Source organism: Populus alba, chromosome 1, assembly GCF_005239225.2.
Source record: "Populus alba chromosome 1, ASM523922v2, whole genome shotgun sequence".
Taxonomy (NCBI): domain Eukaryota; kingdom Viridiplantae; phylum Streptophyta; class Magnoliopsida; order Malpighiales; family Salicaceae; genus Populus; species Populus alba.
In genome coordinates, this window is record NC_133284.1 from 33,951,039 (window position 1) to 33,969,220 (window position 18,182).

The 18,182-nt window shown below is 36.1% G+C and overlaps 3 protein-coding genes across 3 annotated transcripts; all 3 read right to left on the bottom strand.

The window, feature by feature from the left end:
* Window positions 1-349: 349 nt before the first annotated feature.
* Window positions 350-2,580, bottom strand: LOC118055434 (cyclin-D3-1). The gene is made up of 4 exons (XM_035067339.2): window positions 1,626-2,580; window positions 1,330-1,531; window positions 1,035-1,165; window positions 350-908 (listed from the first exon to the last, which is right to left on the bottom strand). Exons 1-4 carry the CDS (start codon window positions 2,139-2,141, stop codon window positions 612-614), a joined length of 1,146 nt encoding a protein of 381 aa, XP_034923230.1. The 5' UTR covers window positions 2,142-2,580; the 3' UTR covers window positions 350-611.
* A 4,722-nt stretch (window positions 2,581-7,302) lies between these two features.
* Window positions 7,303-10,622, bottom strand: LOC118055438 (elicitor-responsive protein 1). The gene is made up of 7 exons (XM_035067347.2): window positions 10,465-10,622; window positions 10,244-10,348; window positions 10,017-10,143; window positions 9,840-9,911; window positions 8,117-8,162; window positions 7,707-7,998; window positions 7,303-7,601 (listed from the first exon to the last, which is right to left on the bottom strand). The coding sequence occupies exons 1-7, from the start codon at window positions 10,505-10,507 to the stop codon at window positions 7,564-7,566; spliced, it is 723 nt and encodes a 240-aa protein (XP_034923238.1). The 5' UTR covers window positions 10,508-10,622; the 3' UTR covers window positions 7,303-7,563.
* A 1,306-nt stretch (window positions 10,623-11,928) lies between these two features.
* LOC118055423 (phosphatidylinositol 3,4,5-trisphosphate 3-phosphatase and protein-tyrosine-phosphatase PTEN2A) lies at window positions 11,929-17,413 on the bottom strand. Its single transcript, XM_035067328.2, has 13 exons — window positions 17,259-17,413; window positions 16,320-16,850; window positions 15,735-15,836; window positions 15,593-15,649; window positions 14,837-14,902; window positions 14,526-14,702; window positions 14,322-14,408; window positions 14,146-14,210; window positions 13,998-14,074; window positions 13,408-13,454; window positions 13,111-13,241; window positions 12,945-13,014; window positions 11,929-12,746 (listed from the first exon to the last, which is right to left on the bottom strand). Exons 2-13 carry the CDS (start codon window positions 16,770-16,772, stop codon window positions 12,213-12,215), a joined length of 1,866 nt encoding a protein of 621 aa, XP_034923219.1. The 5' UTR covers window positions 16,773-16,850; window positions 17,259-17,413; the 3' UTR covers window positions 11,929-12,212.
* Window positions 17,414-18,182: the final 769 nt, after the last annotated feature.

Consider the following 18,182-nt stretch of genomic DNA (forward strand, 5'->3'; position numbering starts at 1 on the left):
AGTCTCTCCCGAAAACCAAGCCCCATTAATCCACTGGCCGACAAGCTGCTCCTCTCTTCACATGCAAACAGACAAACCCATGATCTTAATCTAACAATTATTTATCCTTAATCATGTAGTGATGGTAGTTTACACATCCAGTACTGGTATTAATGCAAATAAGTTAATTTGTATCTGACCCACAGAACACACCTACGTGTCATTCTGCCCTTAGAGTTGAAGTTTTTTCGTAACAAGATCTTGGATCATACAGAAGAATAGTCTAATTCCTTGGCTCCATCTCAATTTGAAGCAAAATTTAATTCAGATCTCAGCAATAGAAGCAAACAAGTGAATATAAACACGAACGAACAAAAATGATTTTGAGTTTATTTTATGAATATAATATCAACATGTCCATATAAAGTATGCTCTCAAGGAGACTTGTACATGAAAAGGAAGAGCATGCGCAAGAGACATTAGTAAGGGAGATGACTCTCTTGCCCCTCTTCTTTAAATGGCCACCCTCTCATGATGCATATCTATGGTGGGGAACTTTGGAATTGTCAAGATGGGAGGCAATTTAAAGAGAGAGCTAATAAACATAGTAAGATTATTACTATGGCAGATTTTTAGAGAAAGAGATGGGTAGAGAGAGAGAGAGATGAAGGTGGGCTGCTAACAATGTCTGCAAAGACCCATTTGTCTTGGGTTCTGCTCTTCTTAAAGAGAGGTTCTGGTGACGAAGAGACTGATGACCCTTGCACAGCCCAAGAATCGTTTGAGCTGTCGGAGCTAAAAACAGCACCAATGACGCCACTAGGGCTGCTAGGCATGGGCTCAAACTTTCTCTTTTGAGACTTGTCAACGGCAGTGGTTCGGTTCCTTGATAGCTCCAGAATCAGACCGTAACATCCATTTACTTTTTCCTGTTAACAAACAAATGCAGTTGTTGAGACATTAATGGCATGCGCAATAATATGAGTACTAAATGTGGCCGTATTAAGGCCTTAAATACAGGACAAAAATAATGAATAATGTCAGGATAAACGAACCTTGGTTATTTTGAGAACCTCAAGAAGCTGGTTCTGGTAGTTAATGGGATTGAAGGTCTCAACTTGGTCTATAACATGCATCATTGTAGCAGTGGCTAATACAGAAGGAAGATAACTGACAGATCTTGAATCTACAACAACGAAAATTAAATAAGTATAAGAAACTAAACGTAAATCATACGATAAGGAACCAAAAGTAAAACTGAAGAAGGAATCTTTCTTTACACTTTGTTCTTATCGAAGATTCTAAATTAAAGTCAAGATGAAATTTCGAAGACAGCTGTGCTTTACTTACCGGAGACAACAGAGAGAAGGAGATGCTCACATCTCCTCAGAAACTCCCAATGAACATGGGTCTTCAACCCAAGCCTCCTGATGATATGATCAAGAAATGACAGTGGAGTCACTGGGTGCATCTTCCATTTCAGTGTTGAAAGTACTAAGAGCTCCATTCTTTGAATGGTTTTGGCCTCAAACACATATTTTGTGTCCTCCACCTAAAACGGAACAGAAAGAAAACCCTTGAGTGACAATCTTAGAATCAAGAAGTGATAACAACAACAACAACAACAACAACAACAACGAACATACTTGCAGGTCTAAGAGAAAAGGAACATGAGTCTCTTCAACTTTGGCAGCCAAAGAAAGACAAGTGACAGCCACAAGCTGGATCATCCAAGGCCTACTATCTCTTTGATAACAAGGGCCAGAAAGAAACCTATCAAGATAATTGAAAGCCAAGATTGATGTGAGAGCTGAAAATCCATAATGAGCAATGACCTTAAGCATCCACTCCACGGCTTCTTGACGAGCTCTGGAAAGAAAAGGATCGTCTGCTACAATGTTGACACTAACAGAAGCTTGCTGTTCTTGTTCTTTAGAGAAGAGTGAGAGAAGTTCCTCATCTTCCCAGAACAAATCTTGTTCAAGCAATGAAAGTGGAAAAAGATCATTCACAAAAGTACTCTCTTGCAAAACCTCTTCTTCTGATTCATCTTCCCATCTCCCCTCTTCACAGTAGAGTGCATCTAGCAGGAATGAAGCGTTTTGCTCTTGTTGTGAGTTTAGTTCATTTTGTTCTAGTTCCTGTTGTTTTGGTATCGCCATCTTCCTCCAAGAAGAAGAGGTTTTGGTACACTATTCAAGACACAAATAAGAACCCATTGTCCCTCTCCCCCCCTCTCTTCTTTTTCTCGAGGGTCTTTTTTGCTCTGTGGTTTGCTCTGTGGTGGTGCAAGACAGAGACAGTGGCAGCTAGGGAGTGAAGAGAGGATGGAAGAGAGGAGAGAAAGATAAAGAAAGGGAGGGGTTGATTTTTAACAGGGTGGGTTTCACGCTTGTCTCTTTTTGTTTTCTGTTTTTCTTTTTTCTTAATGTGGCAATATATAATAGTATAACATGAAGGTATGTGTTTGGGTTTGGTTTGAAAGTCTTTTTATTTTTTTCCTTTTTGTGCTTTCGGTGTGTTCTGTTTGGCGAGCAGAAAATGTGCGAAACGGCACACACATCAAGCCGGAACCTCTTTAAAGCCACCGTGCTCTTTGCTGCTCTAGAATTGAGAAAGATAAAAGAGGGACACGCAGGGATTTTCGTCTTGGTATTAGAGTTTTCGACTCGCCATGTGAGCATTCCAGAGTTTTTTGAAAAATTAGGTGCTGCTGATGTCAAAAATAATTTTTAAAAAATAAAAAAAAATTTTTTTAGCTATTTGAAAAGAACCGCTATCACACTCTCAAACAACCAACTTAGATTGTTTTAGTTCGTTAATATAAAAAATATATATATTTTTAATATAAAAAATATTTTAAAAAATAACTGTTATGATATTTAAGAAGAAAGAAAAAACAAAGGGAAAGGGAAAGGAAACAAAAATCACGAGAAGATTTTGAGCTCGAAATCTTCTTTTTTGCTAGGTGGACTGAGGAAGAAAATTCCCAAAAGACAAGCCATGCAAGAGAACGAACAAGCCAGAGCACTTTCCATCCACGCGCATTCACACATTCCTTTTCCACTCGACACCAACCCAGTGCATGAAGTCAACTGCCTTACCTGTCCGTTAGATTCACTGTCTTTAACTGCGTGTGGTGAACAACACGCAAAAAAAAATAAAGGAAAGAAGCTGACTCTCTCACTCACGTCTTGGTCACCGAATTTAAAAGTTAAAAAATAAAAATCTGGACTAAGAAAAAACAGGAAAAGAAAAGTCATTAAATTTGATGGTGTCTGGTCGTCTGCGGTGCGGCCAGTGACAGCCTTAGAACCACCATGATAAGGTGTACCCTCCTCTTTCTTGGGTAAGTGGCATGCACTCAAAAGTTCACCCTCTCTTGGCCTCTTCCTATTTTTCACTCCCGCTTTTTATTTGTTTTGACTTCTTTTTGGCATCAATTATGTAAGATCAACTCTGTTTTTTTTTTTCCTCTGCTGCCACAGTAAAGACAGGTCATATTGCAAATGTACTATAAAAGATTTTGTGGGTGTCAATGGAATCAAAATCTCCCCCCCTGTTTAATGTAATCATGTAAATGCTGTTACTATAGTACTGTTACCTTAACTTATATTTCAAGCAATAAAAAAAATGATTTCATTAAAAAAAAATTAACCTCTACTAATTTCTTAGATTCAAAAATAATCTAAATAACCATATAAAAAATATAGTTTGATTTTAAAAAATATCAAGATAATATTTTTTTAAAAATATTAAAATGATAACATTCTAGATTAATTCGCGCTAACTTGTCAAAGTTACTACCCAAAGTCATGAGATAAAAGGAAAGTCAAGAGAAATTATGAAACACAATTCTGAATCAACCTAATGTTAACAAATAAAATTAAAAATAAAATTCAATTAAAAAAATGAGTTGAAACAACCCGGATTAACATATCAAACTTGGATCAAGTCAATCGATCAAACTCATAATCCGAGTCATAGAACCATGATAATTTCATATAATGCAAACCAAAACAAATTATAAAACATAATTTTCAATCAACATAATATTAAAGGATGAAATTGAAAAATAAATCAACTAAAAAAAGAACAAATAAAACCTGAGTCAGCTAGCCTAACCCACGACCCATGTTATATGATTATGGTAAACCCATGAAAAACATATGAAAAAATATTATGAAATTCAATTCCCAACAAACTTAATGTTGAATGATTGAATTAAAAAAAATAAAAAAAAATAACCAGAGTTAATTTAAATTAACCTACCAAATCCAAGTTAGGAAACCGAGATAACTCCATAGAAAACAAATTAAAAAAATTATTAACCAATCTAATATTGAATAATGAAATTAAAAAAAAAACATTAATTAAAAGAAGGACAAAAAAAAAACCAAAATTCAAACTAACTAACTAGCAAAACTCGTGTCCTGGATCATAAGATCGTGATAGCTTCATAAAAAACAAATTAAAAAAACAATTATAAAACTTAATTATTTATTAATTTCATGTTAAAAAATGAAGTTGAGAAAAAAAAAAATAATTTAAAAAAAAATAAAGAAATTATTCAAGCCAACACGGCTAACTCCTAAGATTTGTAACTCATGTTATATAATCAGGATAACTACATAAAAATTAAATTATGTTAATGTTTTAAGTTTCTTGGATATAAAAATATTGAAAGAAAATATAAGTTAATATTTTTGTGATGCAAATATATTTCCGTAAAACAATTACATCGCGGCACCAATCATACATTCAAAGTTGCTCTCACGATGCATATGCTTCAGCTAACTCCACTAATCTCCTCGATTAATAAGAAATTATAATTTTAATCTCAACCAGGCAGATGCATCATGCCACCATTGTCACGGTCAACATAATTGGTCTCATTTCCCATTTTTCCACGCAGTGGGTGTCTGTTGCGAGACTATCAACAGTTCAAACCAGTGGGCATTTTTCCACCCTATATTCCTAAGAATCGAAGAGCATGATCATGTGTTTGAACAATTTCCGCATCTCGATTTACATTTCTCGGGAAGTAAATTCATCTTCTTCTTTTTTAAAATGCACCTAACACATGTAGAATTATTAAACAACGTAGTGGACAAAAGGGATTATTGACCTTACAGAAGTTAACACCGAGGAACTTCCAAAAGTTCTTCTTCTTCTCGTATGTAGACAGAAGTTAACTTCCGAGACAACACCACGCATATGGCAACAATTAGTTCTCTTCCCCAGAATAATTTTGGTGGCTTGCATCTTGGATCTATTTCAAGCATCCATTTGCAATGATGCAAAACAATATGGCTCGATCCCCACTTCCATGTAGATTCTCTTTTACTGGTGGCATTAATCTTGAAATGAAGGAGTCGAGGAAGGAAATTTCATGGTCGTAACCTCGCCCGTCTTGGCAAGAGTCGATGCACTGTTATTCGTCAGCAAATCGCACTCCACCTTTTCATCATAAGCATCATGAATTAGCTGTAATATCTTCCTTGTTGATAGTCAAAATTAACAATCTTTAGCACCGAGTCTAGCTCTCCAATATTTGGTTCTAAGCAACACTTTCCCACTCACCGAATGATATCTCGAGGATTGAGAATCAATCCACCATGGCAGGGCTTCTGGGAGTCTCGGGTGTTGTCGTTGTTTTTTGAGAGGAAAAAATGGTAATATCGTGGCAAATTTTAGTAAATTGTATCATTCTCTCCTTGTAGACTATAATTTCACAAGTACACTTCAATTAATGGGGGCATAAACAAGGTGAATACCAACTTTAACCACCGAGCCAAGTCCGAATCAGTACCTGGTTCCATGGCTGTCGACATCATAATATAGCCAGGGCATTTATGAAAGACTAGGACTAAGAACAATCCACCATGGCGATTAAATCAACTTCTAGTGAATAAAAATGAAAACGTTAATTTGATCTGTTGTTGACATAGCACCATGCTTTCCAAGCACCTCCAGCTTTTCGGTGACTGTGGCTGGATTCTATTTTTATTGTGTTTCGTTGACAGTGGCTGCTTTAAAGATTCAAAAATCAAACCACAAAGCGCTCACTAGTTAGAGAGAGGTAAATTTGTCATCCACTATAACTAAAACCTTTCAAACTCACCAATGATGTCTCACTTTGCCTGTGACCCCAGAAAACTGTGTGTACGCATCCATCGCACAACTACTCAATAAAGTGCCCAGCTGAAACTGGCACCTTTGACTCATCCTCGATTAACTAGTCACATGGTAGCCACTATGGGCATATCTGTGTTTGGAAATGTAATAATAATAAAAAATTTAATATTTTTTATTTTAAAATATATTAAGATATTATTTTTATTTTTAAAAAATTATTTTTGATATCAAAAAACCAGTACAAAAATATTATATAAAAAACTAATATTTTAGAAAACCCAATGATATCAGATACATCTGGACTGTGACATTGTGTATTCCAGGCGCAAAGCCAATGATTTACAAGTGCTCATAATTAATGATGTTGGAAGATCTCGATCGATTAAGTAAATGGGTGATGATTATGATCAAATGCCGGAGGAGGACGGGGGATTAATACCAGAGATTCTAACCGAAAGACAGGCCAATGAACGCATGCATCTCTTGAACCAAGTGCTTCTAGTTAACCTATCCCATCAATGCAAAGGTAAACATGATGAGCTCTAACGATAAAGATTTATACTTTAAATCAACAGAGAAAGCACCTACTCATACACAGTCATACTGTACTTCAAGAGTGAAAGCAACCACTCACCTAATAATTTGATTAAAGTTAAAACCAGTAATATTCTTAGACACTGGCTCAGAAGTCTGACGCTGTCAATGCTTATCCTGCAACAAATTGCAAGCGCGTCTGTCAAGATTTTGGGTTTTCCTCTTCTTCTTTTTTCTTGAAAAAAAATGAAGTCCTTGCTGTAAGCTTTTGGTGATGGATAATTAATCGCATTCCAAGTATCAAAAGAGATAATTGGGGGTGCCTAAAGCTTGGTGGCGTTAGGGTTACTGCAATCTGAAATGCATCAGCTGAGATCTTAATTTGAAAGGGCACTAATCCAAGGCTTTCAAATAAAGCTCAACCCACAAGGGCGATAACTGGTATCCTCTTGTCTTCCAAATGACTAAATATCCTTTTTACATGAGACGATCTGAACTAAAGTTGTTTGTCAAGAGCAAGATCCCTGGAGCGGGTATGAATCTCTGTGTGCACGAGAGTTCATCTGTGTGCGTGTGGGAGGAATAACATACAGATGATGAAAACTAAAGTTGGAGCACGAGCATAGCAGCAGGAAGATCTAAAACAGTCTCTGAATGAAAGCACACTGAACTCTTTATATTACTGAAACACGCTGCGACAGCTGGTCATTAACAGCCCAAGAAAACATACGAGTAATAAAATTATCTTGCAAAGTGAGATATATCCATGGAAAATACTAGGTCAAGAAAGAACTCCTCAAGGTGGAGGAAAAAAAAACTAGCATCACTAAAACCTAGTGTTCTTTACAAAGCAGTTCATTCTACTTGTCGCTTCTTCACACTGGACATCCTGAAGCATCACTTTGCATCACTTTAGTACGGTGGTGGAGGATAGATTCCAGGAAACGGGCCTGGAGGGAGAACAAAAAATGGAGTCAAAATGATTATTGTAACATTATTACCAGAAAGAATATCAGTCTCTGACTCTCTAAGTACGAAATGAACTGTTCAGTTACCTGGAGGATAGTAGGGTGAAGCTTGAGGTGGAGGTGGATATGGTTGTGGAGGATATGCTGAAGGAGCCGGATACGGTGCAGGAGGATAAGTTGCAGCTGGTGGTGGGGGATACGCTGATGGTGGATAAGCTGAACTAGGTGGGTATGATGGATAAGGAGATGAGCCTGTGTATGCTGTCGATGGTTGTCCATAAGGAGCTCCATGCGCTGGTGGTGGTGCAGAGTAATATGAGACTTGAGGAGCAGGGGCTCCATATAGTGGTGCTGAAGGAGCATGGCCTGCTGCTGCTTTCTGCAAGAAATAATACACAGTTATTCAGCTTCCACCAATCAAAATATCTTCATAAAAGATAAGAGCTCTTTCAGTATATGTAATTGAAAGTTGTAACAGCACCATAGAGATAGCTTACATTGGCATTTGCATAGTGCATTATCAATCTTACTTCTCCAGCATACCTGTGATCACGGAAAAAAACAAATGCACACACTTTAGAAAAGATGTGCTATGAGACTACTACCAAACAGGCGAAAAACATATGTAACCAGTGAACTCACACATCATGATTTGGAGCAAAAACATGGCAGTGCGTGTGTCTGTTATCAATGACGCAGCATATTTGGTTTATTGATATCTAATCCAGGAGTATCAATGCAACTTTTTGTGAGATATGAAATTAGCCTAACTAATTTGGTCGAGGAATGGAGGGGTTGTGAAAATTTATTAACACCATGTTTGGATGGAAGGGTGAGGTTGGTGTATGTTTGGCATTATGGTAGCGTTTGGGGTTGCAGTTTGAAAATATAGGTTTAAGAAAAGCTACAAATTGTAGCTTTTCTTGACCAAGGTTTCAAGAGAGTTTTTAGCACAACCCATGCAAAACCGTGGTGTGTGTTGATTAACCAAATACTTTTAAAATTATGATTGGTGGAAAATACAGTTTCAACCGCATCACACCACACTACCAAGGCCCACACTTCTTTTTTGGTTATGCAAGGGAATGGAATGGAAAGGAAGGGAATGGAGATTAAAAAAAAAAAGATAAAGAGTGACTATTGAATTACAAAAATAGCCTTTAAATGGGTAAAAAGTTAGTTTTTTAATCTTAGTAAAGATTATGTGTCATTTTAATAATCTTAACCCCATTAAACACTTCTTATTCTTAGTAAGGGTTATTTGTGTCATTTAATAATCTTAACCCCACTAAACACCCTAATTTGGGGTGTTGAGATTTTTAATTTATTTGAAGGGTTTGAACCCTCCAAACCCCACCTTTCCTTCCATTTAGTAGTGAAAACCAAACAAAGATGGGAGGGTTTTAGCCCCATCTTTTCCTCCTCTACCCCTCAACCCTCCTAAACAAACATAGTATAAGGATGAAATGTGCATATGAGCCACTTCATATCTGCCCCAAAAACAATATGGTCACTCTAAAGAGAAGCAAAGAGTTGTATTCTTTCAGCCTCAAAATGGAAAGACAATATCCTCCACAAAGCATTAAGGCAATATCCTAGTCCTGTGTTTCAAACTTGAGTGGTCATTTCTTCCCCATCTTTGCCTCACAAAGTTGAAAGCATACAGATGGAGAAACCTTACCAAATTGCAAGCAATAGCATTCAGTGGCCAGTGGGAAGAAATCTAACACATAAAAGTTGATAAATTGAAACTAAATATAGTGGAAAGCACCAAAATTAATTTGCACTTGATTTCCAATATGGTATAACATCACCACAAAATCAAATCATACAACAGTTTGTCAATGCAAAAAAACCTCGCATGTATCCTTAGACATGCACTCTAACTGACATCCAATTCAATGTCTAAAATCTTCATTTTCCTTCTTTGATATGAATTCAACGCAATATACCAAATGGCTTGTATCTCATTAGTACTCTTGCAAAACAGGAGACAAAAAGTCTCGAGCTCAGGCCCGAACTTTACCAATCCATCATTAATTCTATGTACAAACCATCAAAATCAGAACACATGTTTTTCAAAAGAAGCTAATCGCCCCATTCTAATCAAATAGAAATCACTATTTCAGAATAGTGGCATTCAATGAAAGGGAACTTAACAGATAAAGCTAGACCGATCCTCTTTCGCAGTTAAATCATGCAAATTGCAGTTATAATTACCTTCCAGTTTTAGTTTGAAGTGGCCAAGTTGTATCGTCAAAACCCTGCGATAGAACCTTTTGCATTTGAATCCTATACACAGTAACATAAACAAAAATAAAATTAAATGTCAAATTAAAGCCAAAAGGATCAGCAGAGAAAAGCATAACTAAATAAAAGAGGTTAAAGACTAATTACTTTCCGCTGCCGATAAAATCATCAAAAGTTAGGGTATTGCTGTTCCAAACAGCAACACCTATCTCTCTTAACCCTTCAATTAGTGTAAACACAAACTTCTCTTGGAATGTAGGATTTTTGCCTCCATCTAAAAAAAACAATCATTATAAATACTAGTTCTGCTCAAAATAAACTTCAAATTAAAGCCAGATTGAGATCTAAGTGCAGAATAATAGAAGATTAAGTACCAGTGCAGGTTCTTGTGCGAAACTTATTGCTACCATATTCAACACAAACGTAAGGATCTTGTCTCGAAATCCATTCAGTGTCCTTCAATTTAGTACACCCAACAACTGCATAAAAAAACAAATAACAAATAACAATCAATTTCAAAACATAAAAAGAAGAACGTAATAAAGCGTTTGCTTAATCACGTGAAATAAACCAAAATTAAGAAGGAAAAAAATACCGGTGACTTCAAGAAGATGGCCCTGAATACCAGAAACCGACATTTTACAAGATAGCTATAGAGAGAAAAGAAAAGCGAGGAGGCTTGTAATATTTATCCACAAGACGGTTGACTTTGAAATAAAACCACGTCGAAGGCTGATTAATCAATCGCTGCTTGGTTTTAAGCAGCACGTTTATATATGCGCGTCTGGGCGTGCGTGGTTGTTTTTCCATGGGTCCTTAGAGTTGAAGAAAGAAAAACTGCAGTGATTGTCTGGGTAATTTCGTTTTTAATGTTTGGAAACTGGTTTACGCGCCTTCGTCAGTAACACGCTCTTTCTTATTCCCCACGAGTCTCCTGCCTAATCAAATTCAGCCTTCTCTTCTTCTTTCTTTTAAGTTGTCAACGTTTTTTTGCTTAATTTTTTTCGGGAAAAAAAAATATAGCATTGAGTTTTTCTCTTGTTATAAAAAATTAAGAGTATTCTTCTTGTCCGAGTAGAGGTAGAAATTGGAAATTAAATTAAAAAAAGGGAGATGACTTATTCTTTTTCCCGAAGAAAATAAAATCATTGATTTTCTCTTTTTGTGAGATAAGTTGAATATTGGATATTGCGACACATAATTTTTATTTAAAATTATATTAATGGTTATCATTTTAAATTATTTTTTGTTCAAAAATATATTAAAATATATTTTTTTTTTTTTTAAAAAGTTATTTTTAATATCAACACATCAAAATAATATAAAAATATACATGAAAATTAAATTTTAAAAAAATAATAATTTAAAACTTAAAAAAATGTGTTGCAAACCACGTTCTCTAAATAGACTTTAAGAAGATAAAAACATCTTAAATATTTGTTACGTTACCTACTTGTTTTTTAAAATAATTTTTATTTTAAAATATATTAAAATAATATTTAAAAATCAAAAGCTTTTCCAATAAAAAAAAATGGAATCAAAACCTAACTAATCGAGAGGACCGCTTCTATTATATAGATCCATTAAAATGCATTGAACAAAGAATTTTTCGATGAACAAAATATGGTTACCAAACACGACATATTCTTAGCCACAAAATTAGATTATTCGTAAGAATAATTTTAGATCACTTCACCAGCTACAAACAAGTGAGCACAACGTTTTTTTAATTATCTGTTCTTTAAATTAAGAGAGACAGCTTATTGACCCAGGACATGTACAATCTGGAAGGCAACTAGGGAGCCCACCTTCATTATTTTTCAAAAAAGAGAGAAACGAAGGCCACCTTCACCTTCACCGCGTCTTTTTTTGACATTGACCAAGTAGTTGAATGGTCCAAGTCTACAATAAGTGAGGTTAAATACTATTCTTCACGTGCAGATAAAACAATGGGCTAGGGCTGTTGTGTTCGTGTCTCGTTGCTGACAATCACAACCTCGAACAGAAGCGAGAACCAGGTCGCGAGCCGTGTAGGCAAGAACAGCTTGTGTTCTTGAAATTCGAAGTAAATTTGCTTATAACCATTTCCAAATAATATCAATTTACTAATGTACAGAGCAGTACAATTTTTTCAGAATAAAAATAATGAAACAATTCCCACTAATTTGATGCCACAAAATAATGCACTGATTATTGTCGCCTCCAGCCTGCCTTTTGACTAACAAAAAATAACAAGCCAGATAAAAGACCTTGGCGGAACGCATCACCAGCAGGTACGCGTATGACCAGCGAACTGATTTTATGTACAGATCTTTGCAGGAGGACACAAGGGCTCCTCCTTGCTCACTCACTTTCGTAGTCTTCATCATCTCCAAAGGTAAAAACAGATGCATCAGCAGCCATTGCCTTGAATTCACTTTGGGAGTTGTTAGCCTCAAGGCTTGAGACAGTTCCACCCACGGCTTCAATTTTAGGCTGAGCGGGGGCATGCGACTTCTGGGAGCCCGTGTTTCCCAGAGAAAACTGTTCAGTTGCTTGGGTTAAACTGGCGACTTTATCTGTTTTGTTATCAGTTCCAGAACCAGGGGCAGGTGTGGCAGCTGTTTCACCCCCTGCAGAGGATGCTTGAGCCTGCTTTTGTTTGGAAGATACTGATTCCTCTACCTCACTATCCGAGAACACATCATCTTTATCATTACTTGCTGAGTCTTTATTTTGGTTTGGTGCAGTTGAAGTTGCATCAACTGATGCAGGAGCAGTACTTGAACCTTCATCTGATTTCTTCACAGCAGTTTCAATATTTGACCTGGTTGAAACAGTGCCATCATAATCTACTAGCACGACCTCAACCTGAAATCCTGGGGAAGGCAGTTTCCTCTGCACAAAAATCCAGCCATATTATTATGTAGATAGAGAAGGTTGAAAACATTGATATCGACAAAGTTACAGCCATTCCAACTCTAGTTAACAAATAAAAAATAATCTAGCTATCGAGAATTAGTTAGTTATTGCTGCTCCAAGGACAAGCAATTCTTCAGATAAACAATTAACAACAAAATGTTCAAGGTCCTTTACCTTATCAAACCCATCAATATCGCTGGTGTTCAAGATTTTTCTGTTCTCCATAAACTGCGTGTTCAACCAACTGAAATTGCAAAGGAGCATATGTAAAGCACTTCATTTTCTATTCTTAAAATCTAAAAAGAGATCCATTCACAAGGGAGAATAACAGGGAACTGACAAGTAAAAATCCCCTTGGCGGTCATGAAAATGAACTTTGAAGTCTCCAGCCACCTCCGTCAGACCAGGCTCCCCTGGCAAAGCAAAGACCATAACCCCTTTCTTGGGAGCACTAAACCAATAATCTTCTGGCTGCAAAAGGAAAGAAGCATTTGTGAAAACTCAAATGCTTACAAGGATGAAGCAGAGTTCAGAATAAATTTTAAAAAAATCTTGGGATGGACAGAGATCCAAAAGAAAACTTTTAATGGAGTATTGACACTTTACTTATTGCTGCCATGTACCCAAGGAGACCTACCGACAAATCCTTGGTTCTGGGATGCTTTTTTGAGGAGAAGAGAACACCTGTGAATAGGGGAAAGCATTAGAGAAATCCAAACTAAGGTAGCATGGTAGTGTGTTATTTTAACTAAAATTTGGGCTGCCTTTATTTTTGTTCAAATATTTTATTCCCAATCTCAATGTACTACAGATATGCCTCTTCTACACGTGTATACACCCATAAGCTTGCGTGGAAGACACACACACATGTTAGAATTGGGCAAGGATTGAGTCTATAGCTGTCTTTCAATTCATCAAAATATTAGTAAGAAAGAAATAGATAGAGAAACAAAAGGAAGCTAGTACCCAAGCATATGCAATGTAGTCCTACAAACTAAACATTACAAAGCAAAGACAGGTTACAGAGTTCACAAAGAAGAAATCAAATCTGAGAATAAGGTCAGATCAATCAATAAGCTAAATATACGCTGGTAAAACCATCAAATAGAGCAGACCCAGATAATTTTTTATAATAAAGTATGAAGGGGGAACAACATGAACAAAATGAGCAGACATTAACCTTCTTGCAGTAAATAAAAAAGGCACAGCAAAAATAACAAAACGCACCATTATGATCAGAGATGGTAATAGATGGCCTGATCCAATAAGGGCACCTGTGAAGCCGAAATCCCCTGAGCATGCACCTGCTTAAATGGTGTTGTCAGTAACAACAAAAACAAAGATGCTTGCAAAAAACATTGAGCCAGAAGTATACCTACGCCCAGGCTGGTTTTCTCCATTGAAGTATGTTAAGATGCGCTCAAAATATTTTACATATCTCTTCAAAAAAGGAAAAAAAAATTCTTAGACAAGATATACAGAACCTCAACATATAGAGGAAGTATCCTCAATGTGCATTTTTGAATAAATAAATGCCAATAATTAACCCACAATTTGACTGGGCAGAACAAGCCCTTTTGCATCAAAACACCTCTTCTGGTTGTAGTAGTCAATAGACTCCTCCGCGGTAGGGAAAAACTGCATAAAGATGGAAAATGAGTCTACAGATGAAAAAACCTCAGCCAGAAAACAGAAGTGTGTCACTCTATGTCCCTTCCAATTCCTCTTTATTAAGGAACATGTCATATATCTGACCTTTAAGTAAAGAAGAAGGCTAGAAATCATCAGCCCTGTCCTTGCCATCCCAGCCTTACAGTGCACAACCACGACATTCTCAATATCCTCCTTCAACCACAAGTAAGCACTTTGACAGAATGATGTTATTAGCTGAATTGGGGGGCAATTGTGGTCATCAAATGGAAAACTAGCCACCTGATGCAAGTGTTCAACATAGAATATATAAGAATCAACCATATGGCTTTCCTCCAGGCACTTAGTCCATACAAGGAACAGCCTCAGCAAGACTGACATTAAACATGAAACGACACAGGTAATGTTGCATTCACCTTTCCTTCAAACAACGATGCATCATACAGCCTTTCACAACAAAGATTGTATACTTTATACTTGTCCTGCACATAGAAAGTGAATCAAAGGTAAAACAGAATATTTTGATACTAGAAATGAAATAAAGATTAAAATTCAACTGCTTCATGAATGGAGAAGCTAACTTCAGAACCAAAAGGTTTCTTTTTTTATTTAAATTGAGTTGAGCATGGCCCCAAGAAAACAACTATATTAGCAACATACAGTAAAAGATATAACTTATAACTGCCCATTAGCTAGAGTCATCTTTGAAAGGAGGACAGCAAATTAAGATCACATGAAGTGGAACTCAGCATTCTTATCAAGAGGGAAAATATCAATGAATGCAACTGTAGCTGAAACTCAGAAGGCATGTTGCATGCATAGAGTGCTAAACACAAATTTCATGCATGGAGACACTTGATCCAAATCACACATGCATGAATTTAGATGATTTGCACAATTCAATGTCAGATTCCAAATTAAGCAGAAACTGCAGCACAGTGCATCAACCAGGACAAGCGCCACTCCCTTCCAAACAGCAAATTTTGACAAAATGTAACTGCACAGTTCTATGGTAAAGCGTGCTGTCACATAAAATATAATCTCCCAACAATGAACAAGCCAATTATCAAAGAAGTGCATGTTACAATAATTGACACAGAACAAAGCAGTATAAAGTTAAAAAATATATATATAGAAAGACATAACATACATATCACTGAATGCATTATTACCTTGTGATGGGTTTCAAAAAACTTGATCACTTCTTCCATGTGGTTTCTATAGAATCCCTGCATCAGATAGTTTGATGCATTAACAGTGAAATATTTAATTATGACAATGTGGCTACTTTACAGTGCAAATTGACTAGCTTACCTCAACATATCCAAAAAAACCAGAGCTCATATCACCAGCAGGAAACCCCATGGCAATTATATTCTCTGTGATATATGTCATATCCAAATCAAAACCTCCTTCCTGGAGAGAGAGAGATACACCCAAAATTATCATCAGATGTAAAGTTGGAAATAAAATAAAATCCTAAATGAAGATAAACTATTAAAAAATAAGCATGAATTATCCTACTCATGACTTTACCCTTGTGATCCTATATTCATAAAAACCCAGTAAGCTAGGTGTCAATTAGAAATGCGGCTCAATTTCTAAACATGTATGAGCAACTTCTATCTCAATCAGACACTTCCTCAATAAAAGATATGCTACACAAATAACAAAGTAAACAACAAGATAGTCAACAGAAAAATAAAGGGTGCGAACAATTTATGTAGTTTCGAACAGAACATCTCTTCTCAGATAAATTGTTTTAAAAAGAATCCCCGCCAAGAACTCATGGAAGCAATTTTAACCATCACAGGAAGAACAAGAATGAAACCAAAAGGAAAGCAATTTATGATCCCGTTACATAAGACTACAACAATTTTACAGCAGCCATCATCCTACCTGATATCTTCGCTTATTTTGAGAGACAGCATGCCGAGCTTTGACCTGCACTGCCTTCACTGCATTCTTAGATGTATCAACTAACCCTTTAGTGATTGTTCCAAATAAGCCCGATTGTGAAGTTGCCGAAGTTCCTTCAGGACTATCATCTGCCGCAGGAGATTTTGGAGATAAGCGCAGTCCAAATCCACTAGTAAAACGTGCAAAGGTTGATTTTCCAGCGTTGCCAGTTGGCGAGTCATCTGGCGAGGAAGCCAATGGCTGGGGGATTTTTAAACTTTTGGCCCATGACGTTATGCCAGTTGCAGAGAGTTTTGATGGCGCATCACTTGCAGGATTCTCAGGCACGGGATCTGCAGCAGCAGCAGCAGCAGGAGCAGGAGCAGGATCAGGAGATTGTGTATCAGGAGCTTTAACAGATGGAGGTGGTGTATCAGCAGATTCAGAATCCATTCTTGTTCTCAAATGTCTTGATAATTATTGAACAGCAATGCTCAAGAAACCAACATAGATAGTCACTTTTGCAAACGACTGCAGGTAAAAAAAAAAAAAAAAAAAAACATAAGAGCGTCATAAGCAATTACTCCACTTACCAAAACAACCATCATAAATGAATACCATGGAAACAATTCAAATTTAAAATAGAACCAAAGCCCAAAGCTCTCATTTAAAAAACATGTTTAGCTGCTTCCACTCCCATTTTGAGAAAACTTGGTCATTTGAATCAAACTTAGGCTTGCAGCCCACTAAACCTACTTGATAATCAAAAGCATTAAAAATTATCGATCCACACAGTAGTAAACTAGAATCAGATTACGAGGATTTAGATTCAAACGAAAATCACGGTGATTAAACAGTAAAAGAGATGTGAATTGGATTGAAAATAACAAAAGAGCAAACTGAATGCAGCGATTTGAGATCTAAGGCAGTGATTGTTACCTGATCGAGATTCGATTAGTGAAAGATAAATTAGGGTTTGGGAGGGAGGGAGGGAGAGGAGGGGATATATGGAGATTGGGGTTATCAGTTAATGAAATGAAATTGTTTGTTGGTGATCGCGTTACTTCACGTGATCGGTTTGGTCAATTGGTTATCAAAAATAGTAAGCGTGATGGTGATTGCTGGTTGTCTTTTGTTGTGATCCAACGGTAGAGGCATATGGGGATGCACATTGACCATTTTACGGGGGCGGGGTATAAGAGAAGACCAGGCACAAGGAAAACGGTACCGTTCAGAAAATTGTTAATTTAGTAGTTAGCACAAATAAATTAAATACCAGATCATTCTGCTGCAATGCGCTATGGGTAGGGTTAATTTTTTCTTTAATATAAAAAATAATTTGGATATTATAAAAAAATAATTTCTAGTAAAAAAATAAAAAACTATGCGAGATTAATTTGATATAACTTGATACACTTTGTGAGTCCAAAAACAATCCAGAAATGATCCATAAAAATATAATTTAACTAAAAACATTTCAAGATAATATCTTTTCTTAATATTAAGATAGCAATATATTAGATTGATTTGAGTAATATGTCAAATTCACGACTTGGGTTATAAAACTATAATAACCCTATAAAAAACAAATAAAAATAAATTATAAAAGCCTAATTCTCAGTTAACCCAATGTTAAATGGTAAAATTAAAAAAAAAATTGATTAAAAAGATCTAAAAAATGACCCGAGTTAACTTGCCAAACTTACAACCCATGTTATAAAGCTAAAATAATCTTATAGAAACTAAATCGAAACAAATTATAAAAGTTTAATTCTCAATCAGCCTAATGTTGAAGGATGAGATTAAAAAAAAATAATTGAGCAAATAACCTAAAAGAAAACTTGAGTCAATCTAATAAATTTA